This window comes from Oryzias melastigma, linkage group LG12 (assembly GCF_002922805.2).
Source record: "Oryzias melastigma strain HK-1 linkage group LG12, ASM292280v2, whole genome shotgun sequence".
NCBI classification, from domain to species: Eukaryota; Metazoa; Chordata; class Actinopteri; order Beloniformes; family Adrianichthyidae; genus Oryzias; species Oryzias melastigma.
This window is the reverse complement of record NC_050523.1, coordinates 3575464-3590475: the sequence shown is the minus strand read 5'-3', so window position 1 is coordinate 3590475 and position 15012 is coordinate 3575464. Positions and strand designations below refer to the sequence as shown.

The 15012-nt window shown below is 38.6% G+C and overlaps 1 protein-coding gene and 1 long non-coding RNA gene across 2 annotated transcripts in view; one reads left to right on the top strand and one right to left on the bottom strand.

The window, feature by feature from the left end:
• The window catches only part of dmgdh (dimethylglycine dehydrogenase), a 22688-nt gene extending 8005 nt beyond the window's left edge, over nucleotides 1-14683 (top strand). Inside the window, exons 6-16 of the mRNA XM_024298733.2 lie at nucleotides 2782-3030; nucleotides 3113-3311; nucleotides 3583-3752; nucleotides 3842-3995; nucleotides 6733-6898; nucleotides 6984-7114; nucleotides 10465-10679; nucleotides 12113-12270; nucleotides 13606-13665; nucleotides 13743-13877; nucleotides 13953-14683. Of these exons, the coding sequence (XP_024154501.1) occupies nucleotides 2782-3030; nucleotides 3113-3311; nucleotides 3583-3752; nucleotides 3842-3995; nucleotides 6733-6898; nucleotides 6984-7114; nucleotides 10465-10679; nucleotides 12113-12270; nucleotides 13606-13665; nucleotides 13743-13877; nucleotides 13953-14165 (1850 nt within the window). The 3' untranslated portion in view covers nucleotides 14166-14683. The remainder of the gene's footprint in view (nucleotides 1-2781; nucleotides 3031-3112; nucleotides 3312-3582; nucleotides 3753-3841; nucleotides 3996-6732; nucleotides 6899-6983; nucleotides 7115-10464; nucleotides 10680-12112; nucleotides 12271-13605; nucleotides 13666-13742; nucleotides 13878-13952) is intronic.
• LOC118599471 overlaps nucleotides 1-15012 on the bottom strand; it is a 73972-nt gene that overhangs the window by 4265 nt on the left and 54695 nt on the right. The gene's annotated exons all lie outside the window — the stretch shown is intronic.

Genomic DNA, 15012 nt, shown 5'->3' with positions numbered 1-15012 from the left:
CGACCCCTGAAGGGAAAAGCCGAAAGGAAAAGAAGAAGTAAAACACAGAGACAGTTTTCTCTTGGAATCACACTGAAATGACTGAATTTTAGAATGCATTTATAGTTATCTCTGATCACAAATGTCAGATTGGTGTTTATTTCTGTTTCAGTTCACCTTCAAAGACTTTCATACATTTCTTGATGCGCATGTTGCCATTTTTTGTGTGAAAAAGAGATTTTTAATCTCAACTGGACTACCCTGGTTAAATAATGGAAAAAAGGTAAACAATCTGTTGCAGACAAACATGCTCCAGATTTCAGAAACATGATGTGTAAAACACTTTGAATTTCCTGTACTTTATGAGGTTTTGAATGCACCATAGAGATAACTTTCTCTAAATATGGCATATTTTTGGTTTTTTTTTTACGATGGGGTCAGTTGAAATATAAACATTTATAAATACTTTACTTTTGGAAATATCTTACCTTAAGACTTTGTTCTGGTGTGTTTTTAGACATTTTTTTTAGGTTTAATAACAATTTTTTGTCTTTTTTCTTTCTTTTATTGCACACAGTTCCAATACTTTTTACCAGTTTTTATGGTTTTGATCTGTTTCTGTTCCGCTTGTTTGAAACTTTTCCTTTTGTCAGTCACATTTGGATTAAACGTTATTTTTCTCGGTTAACCTCCAGTTTCTGTTCTTATAAAGTTCTGAGCGGGTTCTGTCTTTGTTCTGTCCTCGTGGATTCACTAAATTTGAGCTTCCTTGCCGTTTTAAATAAGTTTTTTCTATCAGGAAGGAGGATTGATTGTTTAGTGACATCCTTTTACACAAAATAGATCACGATTAAGGCTAAGACGTAGTCAACTAATTTAATTTCATAAATGTTATTAAATATTGACAGAACGGGCCAGCAGCTGCTGAGCTGAGGTTAAATGTGCCGTAAAAAGTGGTTTTGGAGGAAACAGAAGCAGCCAAATGACAAAAACTAACACAGTTTAATGAGTGCTGAGAACAATGAGCAAACAGAAGGACAGATGTGAAGGTTTTTCATTCGATCCTGATGTGAAGGACTGTAGAAAAGACACACCAACGATCCTCTCCAACTCAAAATCCAAAATATATATTTCGTTTTTTGTTTTTGTGGGTGTAATTTTCAAACCACGCTGTGCGGGATCTGACATGTGGTTGTGGTTTATCTTGAGCTTCCTTTGGTTCGTGTCCCTATTGTTGCATTTCTTGCGTCTCAATGATCCTTAAACCTTCACGAGTGCTAAGCATTGTTGCGTCTGTGGTTTCATGCTGGTTAAATTGTAGCTCATTTCCTAATGTTTGCATGTGCTATAAAAATAATTCTTTAGGTTAATGATGAGGACGGCCTTTTGTGTATTCTGGAGAATGTATAAACTCCTCTTTGTTGGCCAGTTACACAACCCATTGAGGACACGCACGCAGGAACCAATTATGCAATTTTCTATGTACGTAGAGGAATAAAATGTCCAAAACCCTTTTTATTTAGAGGAATTGAGTAATTTATTTAGAGCAGGAGAAGATGAGAATATTATTACCACTCTCTCTTCAATCTAGATCGTCATGGGAACAAGAGAGACTTACGTATTCTAATGTTATCTGGTGAACCTGTTATGAAAATGGTGTTTTTAACATGTTCTTGTGTCTCCGTCCACTGCTTGACTGGTCTCTGATGAGGGTTGAATACACCTAAAAACGCTAACACACCTACGGATTGAATGCAAATGAGCTATCAGGGAACTAAAGAGACCATTTACCTAAATCCCTAATGACACGTTCTCTGAAAGTATATACAAAAAGTTCAGAACATGATGTGGGAAAATGTCTTGTGAGAAAAACTGGAGTCGTTTAGGTGTTCATATGATTGAAGATTTCTTATGGGGAAGATTGTTGTAGTTGTGCGTTGAATTGAGGATCTAAGTTTCTTTTCTTGTAGAAAGGCTGCCCTCAAACAAGCAGGTCTGGTCGCTCTATGAGTGTCTAGATTGTCTGGTATTTTCTTAAAAATGCAACATGAGAGTTAATTAAAGCAGATTCACATTTTTTTCCAGTTTCTGCCTTGTTGAACAAGTCAAATCCTGTTATTCTAATGTAAATCAACAACAAATCTCTTGGTTTTCCGTATTTAAGCCAAAAATCGGTGAACCAAGAAACCACCAGATGGCTTTTGTTTACAATAGCAGGTCAAAACTATGTTTTTTTTTAATTCTAAAAAATTTTAAATATTTAATATTTGAGTCAGTTGTGTCAGGGATTTATTAATCTCATCATTAATTCATTCTAAGTCCCACTGGTTTTCTTGCTGGACCCCCAAAACCACAGGAATACTCATTCTCCTTAACAAATACTTTTTAAAAATACAGTCTCTTAAATCTTTTTTTAAAATACAGTCATATACTATGCAATTTTGTTATTGTGGGTCAATCCCTTAAGTCCCTTTTGTAAGACTTTTTCAGGATTATTTTTGGTATTTGAAGAATTCATTCAATACTTAAATAAAAATTGTGCTGAAAAGGTGCTGCACTTTTTCCAAGGTCGGTTCAGTAATCATGGTGAAAACGGTGATAACTGAGGGCTGAAAACTGCCCTTGAAATGGACCCTAACTGTTGACTCATCTTGCAGATAATCTAAAGCTTTACATTTACCAAAAAAAAAAGACAAAAAGTTCCTGAATTTTCCTCAAAATATGAAAACAACTTATGTCATTTGTTAACTACCACTTACGGTTTGTCCTGTTTGGTTGTAAACTACCAACTCATTCTTCCAGGTTTTTGGGCTCGGGAAGTCGGACAAATGATTGGGTTTGATCATCCCACCATCCCTGTGCATCACCAATATGTCGTGACTGCGACTGTACCAGAAGTGAAAGCTCTGAAGAAAGAACTGGCCGTCATCAGAGACCTGGAAGGCTCTTACTATCTGCGTCAGGAGAGAGATGGATTGCTATTCGGCCCGTATGAGAAGATGGAGAAGATGGTTCTACAGGACTCCTGGGTCAGGGACGGTGTGCCTCCAGGTCTGTGTGGCACCAGCAAAGAATTTGATGTGTTTTTATTGTTTGAAGTTGATGTTTTTGGCATTGTGTTTGTGTGCTGTAGGCTTTGGAAAAGAGTTATTCGAGTCGGACCTTGACAGGATAATGGAACACATTGAAATGGCCATGGAAATGGTCCCGGTGCTGAAGAAAGCCGACATCATCAATGTTGTTTCTGGGCCGATAACGTACACCCCTGACCTGCTGCCCATGGTTGGACCACACCAGGGGGTCCGCAACTACTGGACTGCTATTGGCTTTGGGTATGGTATTTTCAAAATAAAAGAGTTATACTGTAAAAGGTGTGGATCAAAGACCATAGAACAGGAATAGGCAACTCCAGGCCTCGAGGGCTGCTATTGTATGCATGATTTCCAGATATCCAAGCCCTAATCATGACTAATTACCTAGTTCAGGTGTGTCCAACCAATTATAACATGCCAGAGTAGGGTATGTTGGAAAACACGCTTGGAATTGTCTATCCCTGCCATAGAATCTAGATTCTTGAGCTCATAATTGGATTTATGTCTTCAGGTATGGAGTCATCCATGCTGGTGGCATCGGTAAGTTTCTAAGTGACTGGATCAGGACTGGAGAACCTCCATACGACCTGATTGAGTGCGACCCCAACCGCTATGGCAAGTGGACGGATGTTCCCTTCATGTGCGCCAAAGCGAGAGAATCTTACGGATTCAACAATGTGGGTAAGAACAACACACGATCCCGATGTTTCAGCCGCGGACTGGACAAAATTCTCTAAAACCCCTGACCCTGATGGTGTTGTCCTCTCAAGTCGGTTACCCCAAAGAGGAACGTTTTGCTGGACGGCCAACCTCCAGAAGAAGTGGTGTCTATGAACTCCTGAAGGACAAAGGGTCCATGGGCTTCCATGCCGGCTGGGAACAACCTCATTATTTCTACAAACCTGGAGATGACATTGGATACAAGTATGAAGATATCCTGCTATGTTTATAAGCTTTGATATAGTTGTATGGATTCTGAAGTATCCGTCGTCTTTACTCGCCCGTCTGTTTTAGAAGGTAATGCCAAACAAAAATTATTTTCCTCAAAGAAAGCTAGACCTTGTTTGGAAGAGGGTGCCTATTACTAACGGATTCTCACTCCCAACTCATGTATGAACATGTGGTTGGGGTCCACTATGCGTCACTTTCAGACATTTTGGGTGTCCCCAACTCGTTTTTTGACGTGTTGGCTGTTCCTAATAAATCTGGGATCCCCAACCTCCAGGACGCAAACCGGTACGGGTCCGAGGGCTGCTTGACAAGGAAAAAAAACCCTCGGGAGGTGGACTGGTACCAGTACCAGTATGGTATCGGTACCGGGATGCAAAACTGGCACCGGGTTAGGGTAATGTTACTCAGTTATGGTACTGGTCCGCGTCCCAGTATCGGATTGATACTGATACTGGACCAGTACCGGGTTAGGGTAACGTTACTTGGTTATGGTACTGGTCTGAGGTTAGGGTAACATTCTTCGACTATGGTACTGGTCTGCGTTGCGGTACCAGAGTGGTTCTGGTACTGGACCGGTACCGGGTTAGGACGTTACTCGGTTTTGGTACTGGTCCACAGTTAGGGTAACATTACAGAGTTATCGTACTAGTCTGCGTCGCAGTACCGGACTGGTTCTGATACCGGACCGTTACCGGGTTAGGGTAACGTTACTCGGTTTTGGTACTGGTCCACAGTTAGGGTAACATTACTGGGTTATGGTACTGGTCTGCGTCGCAGTACCGGACTGGTTCTGATACCGGACCGTTACCGGGTTAGGGTGACGTTACTCGTTGACCGGTACTGATACTGGACCAGTACCGGGTTAGGGTAACATTACTCTGTTATTGTACTGGTTTTTGTCCTGAGGGTTGGGGATCCCTGATTTAACGCGAATCGTCAGCACATCAAAAAACGTAGAGTTGGGGACCCCCAAAATGTCAAAAGTGACGTGTAGTGGACCCCACCACATGTCCATATATGGCGAGTTGGGAATGAGGTTGAGTAGCTTTTACAGCTTTTGTGAGGCTACAAACTCAAACCTTTCCTCAAATTGGTCCTAGAGTTAAAGAAAGTATCTAAAGCTCTTCTTAAATCAGTTCAGGGTTCGTATCACATGATGGTGTGCAAGAATGTTAATGAATTCTGTGTTAAACCTTAAAGTGTATAATCTGATTCTCAACAAAGAACAAACTCTTCATTTTCCTTTATTTCTGCCTCAACAACAGTCTTTAGTCTGTTAAGGTTGAGATTTTTTGCCCTTTTTGCAATCAGTTTTAGACGCTGACGTTTTTACGCGACAGAATTTGGGTCACCTACCAGAAGATACAGGAATTCTGATGGACTCATACACCAAAATGCAAATACCTGAGGATCTAGTGCTATAGTCGTTCCCTTTGTTAAACAAAACAAAACAAAAACAGTTTAGGGTGTTTTTCACAATAAGGATTGGTTCTGACCAAAATATTGGTCTCTCAGATACTTGTTTCATGGTTGTAATAGTTCATTTAAATAAGTAAATTCTAGATGAATAACATTACAATTATCAATTTAGTATAATCTGGGTGTGGTTCACCGAAATTTGGATGCAGGCAGACTATCCGGTGGTCCAAAAAAAGAGAATAAAATAGAGAAATTGATGCCAGTTTGGTGATTTTTTTTCTTTTAAATCAAATCAAACTATTTATTTTTAAGAAGAAACCATAAAAAAACGAGAACTCTGAACTCTGAAAAAGTTAAGAGCTGAAAATGTAGGCAGCTTTTATTACTTCTTGCAGGATTTTCGTCCTCTATTTTATTTTTTTTTGTATTTGTTGCTGGTTTTGGACAAAATTACCACCCAAATAGGCAACATTTATATATACAGATACTTTGCCCTCAAAAGTGCAGTGTGAAAGCAAAACTTATCAACTGACCAGTTTGGGAATTTTCAGCTAAGACTTTTCTTGCAGTTTTCATTCAGATTTCCCGTTGACCTCCACTTTTTATATAGTATTCCCTAGTTTATTGCAGGAGTTACACTCCAAAAATAACCTATTATAGATGAAATCTATAGATGAAAGTGATGTTTTAAGCTGTAAAACCCCTCATCACACTTTATACACATTTATACACTCTTTTCTGTCTTGTTTAAACTCTTAAAGTTTAAGCTTTCATTGAAAAATAAGTCCAGGATTGTAGAATGAAAACAAACATTTGAAAACTTGTGTAAATGTGACAAACTAGACGCATTCTGGACCAAAGACACGGCATGAAGGAGATCGATTGACAAGATTAACAGCCAATCAGGACAAAGAACACAATGTAAAAAAAAAAAAGTAAAGAAAATTGCACTAAAGAGAATCCGGGAAATAGCGGTGAACCGTGTTCTACTGAGGAACTACTGTACTACCAATGACTTAAAGTTGTCGCAGAAAAACCCACTGAAGAGTTTCATTGAAGAGGAAGAACAGCTGCAACGCGTCCACATGGTCGTGTACGGTTACTGATTTGAGTTTGGATCTTTGACAAACCCCAACGGCAGCTCCACTTGGCCCGCAGACGCTGCACACTTGGCCGTTCAAACTGTCACATAGTTTTCCCAAATTTTTTGTTGTTTTGTCTTTTGTCAGGCGGCTGCAGATCAAAATGGAGCTCATGACAGTGAAACACAGATGTCTTTGTGTCTTCTCAGACCCAGTTTCCGCCGCACCAACTGGTTTGGACCGGTGGGCAGGGAGTGCAAACTGGTGATGGAGAAAGTGGGCGTGATCGACCTCACACCTTTTGGTAAGTTCACGGTGAAGGGGAAGGACTCACTCAAGCTGCTGGACCGCCTGTTCGCCAACACCATGCCGAAGGTACAGCGCTCGTGTAACAAAGCTCATTCCGCCGGTGGGAGTCCGCCGCTGACCGCTGAACCCTCTGTGGGGGCCGTGTTCTCAGGTGGGTCAGACGAACATCAGCCACATGCTGACCCCTTCTGGGAAAGTCTACGCCGAGGTCACCATCACCCAGCTGACTCCGGGAGAGTTCCTGCTCATCACGGGATCAGGCTCAGAGCTCCACGACCTCAGGTGAGACGCCGCCGGGGAGGCGGGTTCAAGTCTCCATTGAAATAATGAGGCCAACCTCCAGTCGTTTTCTAAACCTGAGGATTCCAGTTCAGAGGTTGCTGGAGCCTATCCCTGCTATTGATGGGTGAGGGTACAACCCGGACAGTCCTCCAGACCACTGCTGCACTATTAGACCTTTCAAAGTAAAAGTTCAGAAAGAATCTGATAAAACTGGGTCGATTTAGTCTGTAATCCCAGAAAAAGTACAGAATTATTCCAGTTTTTTTTCTTCTAGCCTCAGTTTTTTTAACTATTTTCCTATTTGTCATGCTTAAATGACTCATCAAATATTAAAAATTGCAGATTTTTATGATCTATTAAGCTTAAGGCTGTGCGGCGCGCATATAATGTTAACATTGCTGCATGAATAACATATGAATTGCGTAGAAACAGCGCAAATTCTTGCATATTTCGTGACAGGTAAATAAGTCGGCTGATCTTTCACCCCTCCAGCAGTCGATACCGAGGGGGCGGGGGGGTGGGGGGTCCCTCTTGGTCCTCCCGTCGGGTTTCTCGTGACTTAGAAGTGGTGCAACAGTTTCATTAAAACGAAGCATCATGAGGGTCCGCGGCGGGTGCTGTCGTGATTTCTGCTCAGAGATCTGGACGTCGAGGTGAAGAAATTCAATGACGTGAGTGTTTATTTGTTCTTAGCGAGGTTTATTCGTACTTCTTCTGTGGTTTTAACGTGGTTCACTTGTGATTCATCTATGAAAATATAATAAAGACCACAAATACTCTCACGTTTTCCACGTAAATTCACGTATGACCAATTTTCTTCCGTGTAAAATGCACAAATTAGCACATATTCCCACACAGCTGTGTGACATGACCTCAGAAGCGCGATGAGGCTGAAAACTTGACAGAAGCTCCTCCCACATGAGTGGCATGTTCATGAACACGGGCTTTTGGACCAGCAAATTTGACGTGCTTATTTAATGTATTTATTTATTTGTTTGTTTATTTATTACGGATCCCATTAGTTCCAACCAAACAGTTGGAACTATTATTCCTGGGGTCCAGACATTTCTACAAACCTTTTACATTTAGAGATATACATAAAAGTATTGACATATATAATTATTCAAAATAAAGTACTAATAAGCAAAAATAAATAAAATTCTTGGCATTGATCCGAATTGTCAATAATTTCAGATAAGTAAGTTTTTAGTGATAATTTAAAAATAACTTTGCTCTTTTACTGAAATAGCTTCTGTACAGAAGAGTCTTTTTGATGTTATTAGTTTTTCTTTTGGTAAAGTGAAATGACCATCCTCCGTGTGGCTTGTAGAATAGTTATGTGTATTTCGACTAAACATAAGGTTCCTATAAATAATAAATGGTGTTTTTGTTACAATAATATTCCTGATAAAAAGCAAAAATGAATAAACAGAGATGGCGGACGGTATTTTTCCACCTGAATCACGTTTGTCTGCTCAGCTGAAACCACACCCTCAAATGTTCTAAAAAAACAAACACAACATGTAAAAACCATCAATCAGTGCATCAATGGAGAGTGTGGGTTTGCTGTTGTTTGTTAGACTTCTGCTGCATTTCTCTTGAGGTTTTGAACGGATGTTTACACATTCTATTACAGATGTTCTGGTAGAATCAGACCCACACCATCACACTACCACCTCAGATGTTCTCCGGATGTAACGGGAACAAACGTTTGGGGGATAATTCAGACAAATCTTTGTGTTCCTTTTGTTCAGCATGGATCTATTTTTGTCCAGCTTCTGTCTGACTCATGAGTTATTCCCACGGGGCTTTGAATAACTGCCTGGATGCGTCTCCATCGTGTTGTTGTTACTCTGCAAAGGTTTTCCAGTTTCCTTGCAGACTAATACATGCTAAAGTCCAGCATCATGTCTTTATTTTTTTTAAATATTTTAAAAACGTTTCACCTTTTGGGAAGATTTTTTTGTAATTTTAAACAGCAAAAGTGGAATCCCAAACGGGATCAGTTCTGTTAGCTGCTGTGTTGCTCCTCCACCATCTCTTGTCACATTTGATATGTCAAATTCTGCTGCCGGTGATACATGAAAATTGTGTTTTTTACATGCTTTTGTGTCATTTATCTGGTGATGGAGGACATACAGAAAGAAAATTAAGTTAAAAATAGCATTTCTGCAATACAGAAATAGAAGAAGAAGAAATAATGAGCAAAAACAATGTTTTAGACCACAAATGGTTACTTAAAAAAATAATTCCTTAAAAGAGTTTGGAAAATTCATGTCTGTGAGTTTATAAAGATGTTCATTTAGTCAGAAATGTATGTTTAGGTCGACCGAGCGTTAGCATTAGCCGTCCTATGGGAAATTTTATTAAATGTTAGCATCAAGCTAGTGGACTTTAGCTTTATGTGCTAAACTGATTTATATCTTTTATGAATCGATTATAAATCTGTTAAGCTCAAATCAATTAATCAATTTCATCAACCAAGGCCTGGTTTTGAACATGTTTTTGTTGCATTTTTCTTATGATGTGGGATATATAAAGAAAATTAAGCTTAAAACATCATTTCTGAGTATTGCTTTATTCAAATTGCTATGAATCAGGAGCAGACTGTTTTGAAATAATTGTATTTGTGGCATAAAGAATACTCTCGCTTTGGTTGTGAGGGGCTGTAATGTAGTGGGAGAGTGTGTAAACAGAGAGCTCTCAGCAATGGGGAGGGGAAGAGGAGCGGGGTTGCTCTAAAGCAGCTCTGCAGAAACTATCCCCTTGAAAATGACAGTTTTTTTTTACTAAAAATTGCATTATCTGGAACATTTATATGAAAATATGACCAGAGTGAGATTTTTAGGTATTTACTAAAATGTAAGCGTCCAAAAAATATGCAAACTGTTGACTGATGACTCATCCAACCTGCCTTAAAACCTTAAAAAAAGACAGATAAATGCTTTTATTTGTGCATTGGCCCCTTTATAACTCACAAATACCAATTTATCAGGAACTTTACACTTTTACCAAACATGTATTCTTACTTTATTATACAGTATATGCTTATAAGGTGATGTATGCTTTCTGGACACTACCATGCAGTCCAGAGCTGTATCGCTGCATAAGTGAGTCTGTTCCGCTGTGGAAACTTGAAACCCGCCTGCAGCTGTTGACACAACACCCCTCTATTTGCACCAATTGGAACGCAGCGTTTCCATCCCACTGACTTCACTACACCCCCATCAAAGCCTGAAAAAGACCAGAAGCAGCTTTTCGTTTCAGTGGCGCCCTCTAGCTGTCACAGCTGATTCAGAAAGGGATGAATTGGAGTTCTGAACTTTCTGCTCTGTGGGTTTGAACTCCAGGTGGATTGAAGCAGAAGCAGAGCGCGGATACGACGTGGAGATCAGCAACGTCACGGACGAGATCGGCGTGCTCGGCATCGCTGGACCAAACTCCCGGAACGTTTTACAAAAGCTGACCAGCGAGGATTTAAGCGACGCTGCCTTCAAGTTTCTGCAGTGCAAGTCCATCCAGTTGGCTGGTGCTCCGATGCGGGCCATCAGGATCTCCTACACCGGTACTGCCGTCATTTTGGGTTCCCTAGAACTTTAGTTAAGAGCTTTAGTCAACTATGAGTACATGTGTAGATCAAGATGAGAGAGAGGGAGATCAAATAGTTTGTCTTTTTCTGAAACAGCTTTAGTTCATGTAAGGCAAAGACTCCAAAAGATAAATGTAGAGAAAGCCTACATTGTATGGAGGTTTGAGAGTGCCTAAATTATGTTTGGTTCCCCCTTTTTTTATATCTTAATACATAAATGATTATCAATAAACACAATAAAATTACTTACTGAAAATGGGTCAATGATAGAAGCTTTAATGGATTTTGAATTAAATTTAAAATACAAGAATGTGGATTTTTTTTTATTAACAGAAAAAAAATGTTATAATCACAATTTTACATATTTTGCACATTTGATAGTTTGATGTCAGTATAAAGGACCTGGAAATGAGATCACCAACCTGTAGCTGTTTTTAACTAATTACTTAATTAATTAGTTTCATTTTATTTATTTAATTTTTGTTATGTATTTTAACTATATAAAATGTCTTGGGTGAGTGTAACATTTGCCTCCTGACCAGGAACTCAGTTAATCTCAATGAGATTTTTTTTCCTGGTTGAATAAAACAAATAAATAAACATGTTTCATAATATAAAACTACATTTTTAAGTTAATTAAATAATTAATTTGACATTTTTGTTAAAATTGAAAATTATCAAACTATTTCAGAAATTATGAATTTACAAACATCGAAATGTTACTAAAGGGACTACATGAAACATAAATATACAGTATGTTCAATTTCTTGTGTTAAAACCACATATTTTGATTTAGAAAGTTAAAGTTAGCAAACATTGTTAAATTATTTTTTATAATATATAAATTTTGAACGACGTGGGTTTCCATATTCTCCCATCTGGAGTCAGTAACTGTGTAACTGGATATGGGATAATAAATTTGCCTAATGGAAACGCGACAGTCTGGAGAAAAAAAAAACTTGCATTTATCAAAAAAAAGTATTTACACTTTTGAAATTGACATATTTTGCAAAATGCAATGGAAACCCTTTTTTTAAATTAAATGAGTCACGTGACCAACACAGCGGGCGCCACAAGACAGCTCCTCTGAAAAACCACCATTTCCCAAAATCCCTTCATCCGTTGCCACATTCACGTAGCTCGCCATTCCACAGCCTGAATTAGACGCCGACGTCTCCTTTGATAGATGATGACGAGCGCTAGTGCTGTGACAGAAATCTGAAGGTATCCGCTGTCAATCAAAGTATTGTTCACATCCATGTTTTTGAATGATTTATCATGTGAACTGGTTTGAGTTCATTTGCATTATTAGGATTTAATGGAAACAGTGTAATTGTAAAAGTTTTGCACATACTAATGGAAACACAGCTATTGTTAGCATATGAAGAGCATTTTCTTGGTTTATTCAGGTGAGCTTGGCTGGGAGTTGTACATGGAGCAGGAGAACATGGCGGCAGTGTATCAGGCCATGATGGAGGCGGGAAAGGATCAGGGGATCGATGACTTTGGAACCTACGCCATGGCCTCACTCAGACTGGAGAAGGGCTTCAGAGGCTGGGGGGCCGAGGTACGCACGCACACACATTTGTATGAAAGACACACAAAATGCTTTAATTTATTCATGTTTTTGTGAAAAGTTAAAATCAAAAGATTAATGAATGAATAACAAAAAACTGACTTGAATAAAAAAAAAAAAAGTAGAAATTTCTTTAAAATATTAAAAAATGTATAACTTTTTGATTAAACCTAAAATACTATAGGGCTTAAGAAGTTTACATTAATCTAAACTGGTAGGATGAATATTTATAATGACTAAAGTTTCAATAACTGAATTAGATTACACCAAAGCCAGCGCTGGTCTTTGATATAGGCGACCGCCTAGGATGCCCTCTGATGGGTGGGGTCGCACCAGCAGGTTATTAGGAGACCAAAACGTCAGTTGTGCAAAACAGAAAAGGTGAAAAGAGACGCAAACAGATTAAAGGCGGTTAAGAGTTATTGTGGCTTTATCTATAAAACAGCTAAGTTCGCTAAATAATCTATCATCAGATAATGTGTCATTAATAGTTAATTGCCAAACTACAAAGACTTAATTATTATGTGGGTGTGCTGATGATGTCAGCGACATTTGAAAGTCTGGATTTAATTGGATCATTTATATGGTTCTGTGGGTGCTTTTAAAAGTATTTTGTTTAATTGTAACATTTCAGAACATCTCAGGCTATAATCAGCATTATCTGAGGTACATGATGCATGTGAATATAATGTTTTCATTAACGACTTTGCAGCATGTAAGGTTAGAACAGTCTAAATCTGCATAGTTTTAGCCCCGAAACTTTGTATACACATAATGTAAATAGCTATTTATTGTATTATGCTTTTTGTCTTCAGTGTTCCTAATAAAAGAAAAACTTACAGAGCACTCAAAATGATCCAATTTGTATTTATGTGTCAAACAGACAATTGTTTTTCGATGAAACTCTTAGATGATCTAGTGTCTCTGGACTCTTTGAATTACTGACGTCAATCGATTATTAGTTTTCAAGATCAGTTTAATTAAAGAAAAAACTATTAAAGAAGGATGTTCCACATTATTAAGATCAACAATTTATAAAAGAAAAATGATCTCTGCTGCTGAAACAGTTGAATATCTTGGACAAATCTTGGATATTTCAGGAAAACTTAAGCCTGATCATCATACAATGAACAGATTTGTGGCGGATTCAGACACACGAGACAAATCCATCCATCGAATTTAGAATTTAGAGAGCAGCTGCTAAATCACCATCACAAAGCACATATTGGTTTCTCTGGAGTCCCACCAACATCAAGGAGGCTGCAGTTCTACGTAATTTGAGTCAACAGACATTAAAGAAGAGTAAGAGTTGTCTGATCTTTGCAGATGAACTGTGACACCAACCCTCTGGAGGCCGGTCTGGATTACTTCATCAAGCTAAACAAGGTAAGTGAATGTGGTTCCATCGGAGCTCCTCCTCTGGACTCGAGCACACAATCCTGAAGCCGTTTGTCTCCGAGCAGCCCGCCGACTTCATCGGCAAAAAAGTGCTTCAAGAAATCAAAGCCAAGGGGCTGAAGAGGAAGCTGTCCTATCTGTCCGTCCAAACAGACGACATCGACCCTGAAGGCAACGAGACTATCTGGCACAACGGGAAGGTCGGCAGATGACGCTCACAAGTTTGGCTTAAACTGCCGGGTATTTTTTTTCTGGCTCATAGGTTTTTTCCTCAGGTGGTCGGCAACACAACGTCGGGAGCATACAGCTACAGCAGCCAGCAGAGCCTGGCTTTCGGATACCTGCCCCTGGAGCTGAACTCTGTGGGTCAGACGGTGGAGGTGGAGCTGCTGGGTAAAAAGTACCCGGCTACCGTCATCCAGGAACCTCTGGTCCTCACCGAGTCCACGAGGACCCGGCTGCAGAAAAAAGCAAAGGCTAAAGCATAAATAATGAAGTCTGGACTGGAGGCATGACCATGCAGTACTCATACTTTACTGTGGGCAGTTATGGGGCCAGTTTTTTATTTTTCCTATTGTGACCTCACAAAACGTAAGGTGCCGTGTGGTAGAAAAATGCCATTAAAGTCTTTTCATAGTGTGTCACAGGCAGCTTATGTTCCGCCTGTTCCAACGTCTTAAAATGTTGAAGGAGAAATGTGTTTTTCATAAATTAATAAATGGATTTTAAAGTTTACAGGTCAACTTTTTACCCCTGTTTCACTTGAAAAGTAATCTGTGAAATCACATAGAACTCTCATGCTTAGTGGAAATGATGCTGCACAAGGGAAGACGAGCAGAGTTCAGTCATGTGCAGATGATGCTTTTTTGTAAATCTGTAATTAAAAACATGTAATTTAACTGATGTTCAGTTATTATGCAACTTTTTCAAAATTCAGTAATCAGATTGTGTATGGAAGGCTCAGATCCAAGTATTTTTTTCCATAATAAATGCTGGATTCTATTCATTTCAACTCTTTTTATTGCTTATTACATATTTTTCTATTTATGTGGTAAAATATAATAAACGCATTTATTAAAAAAAACTTAAAAAAAAAACATTTTTAATATTAACATTTTTTTTATATTACTTAACTGATAATAATTCATTATAACTCTTGGCAGAAACATTCAAATACATGTTAAAAATTAATGAGGGAGTACATATATTGAAAAAAGTAAAGTAAAAAAGTAAATATTTTGCATACAAAAATACAGAATAATTGTTTTATTTTTTGTTATTTAACTATTCAGCTTTTATTACGGTTCAAAATAAAACTATTCCTTTTATTTATAG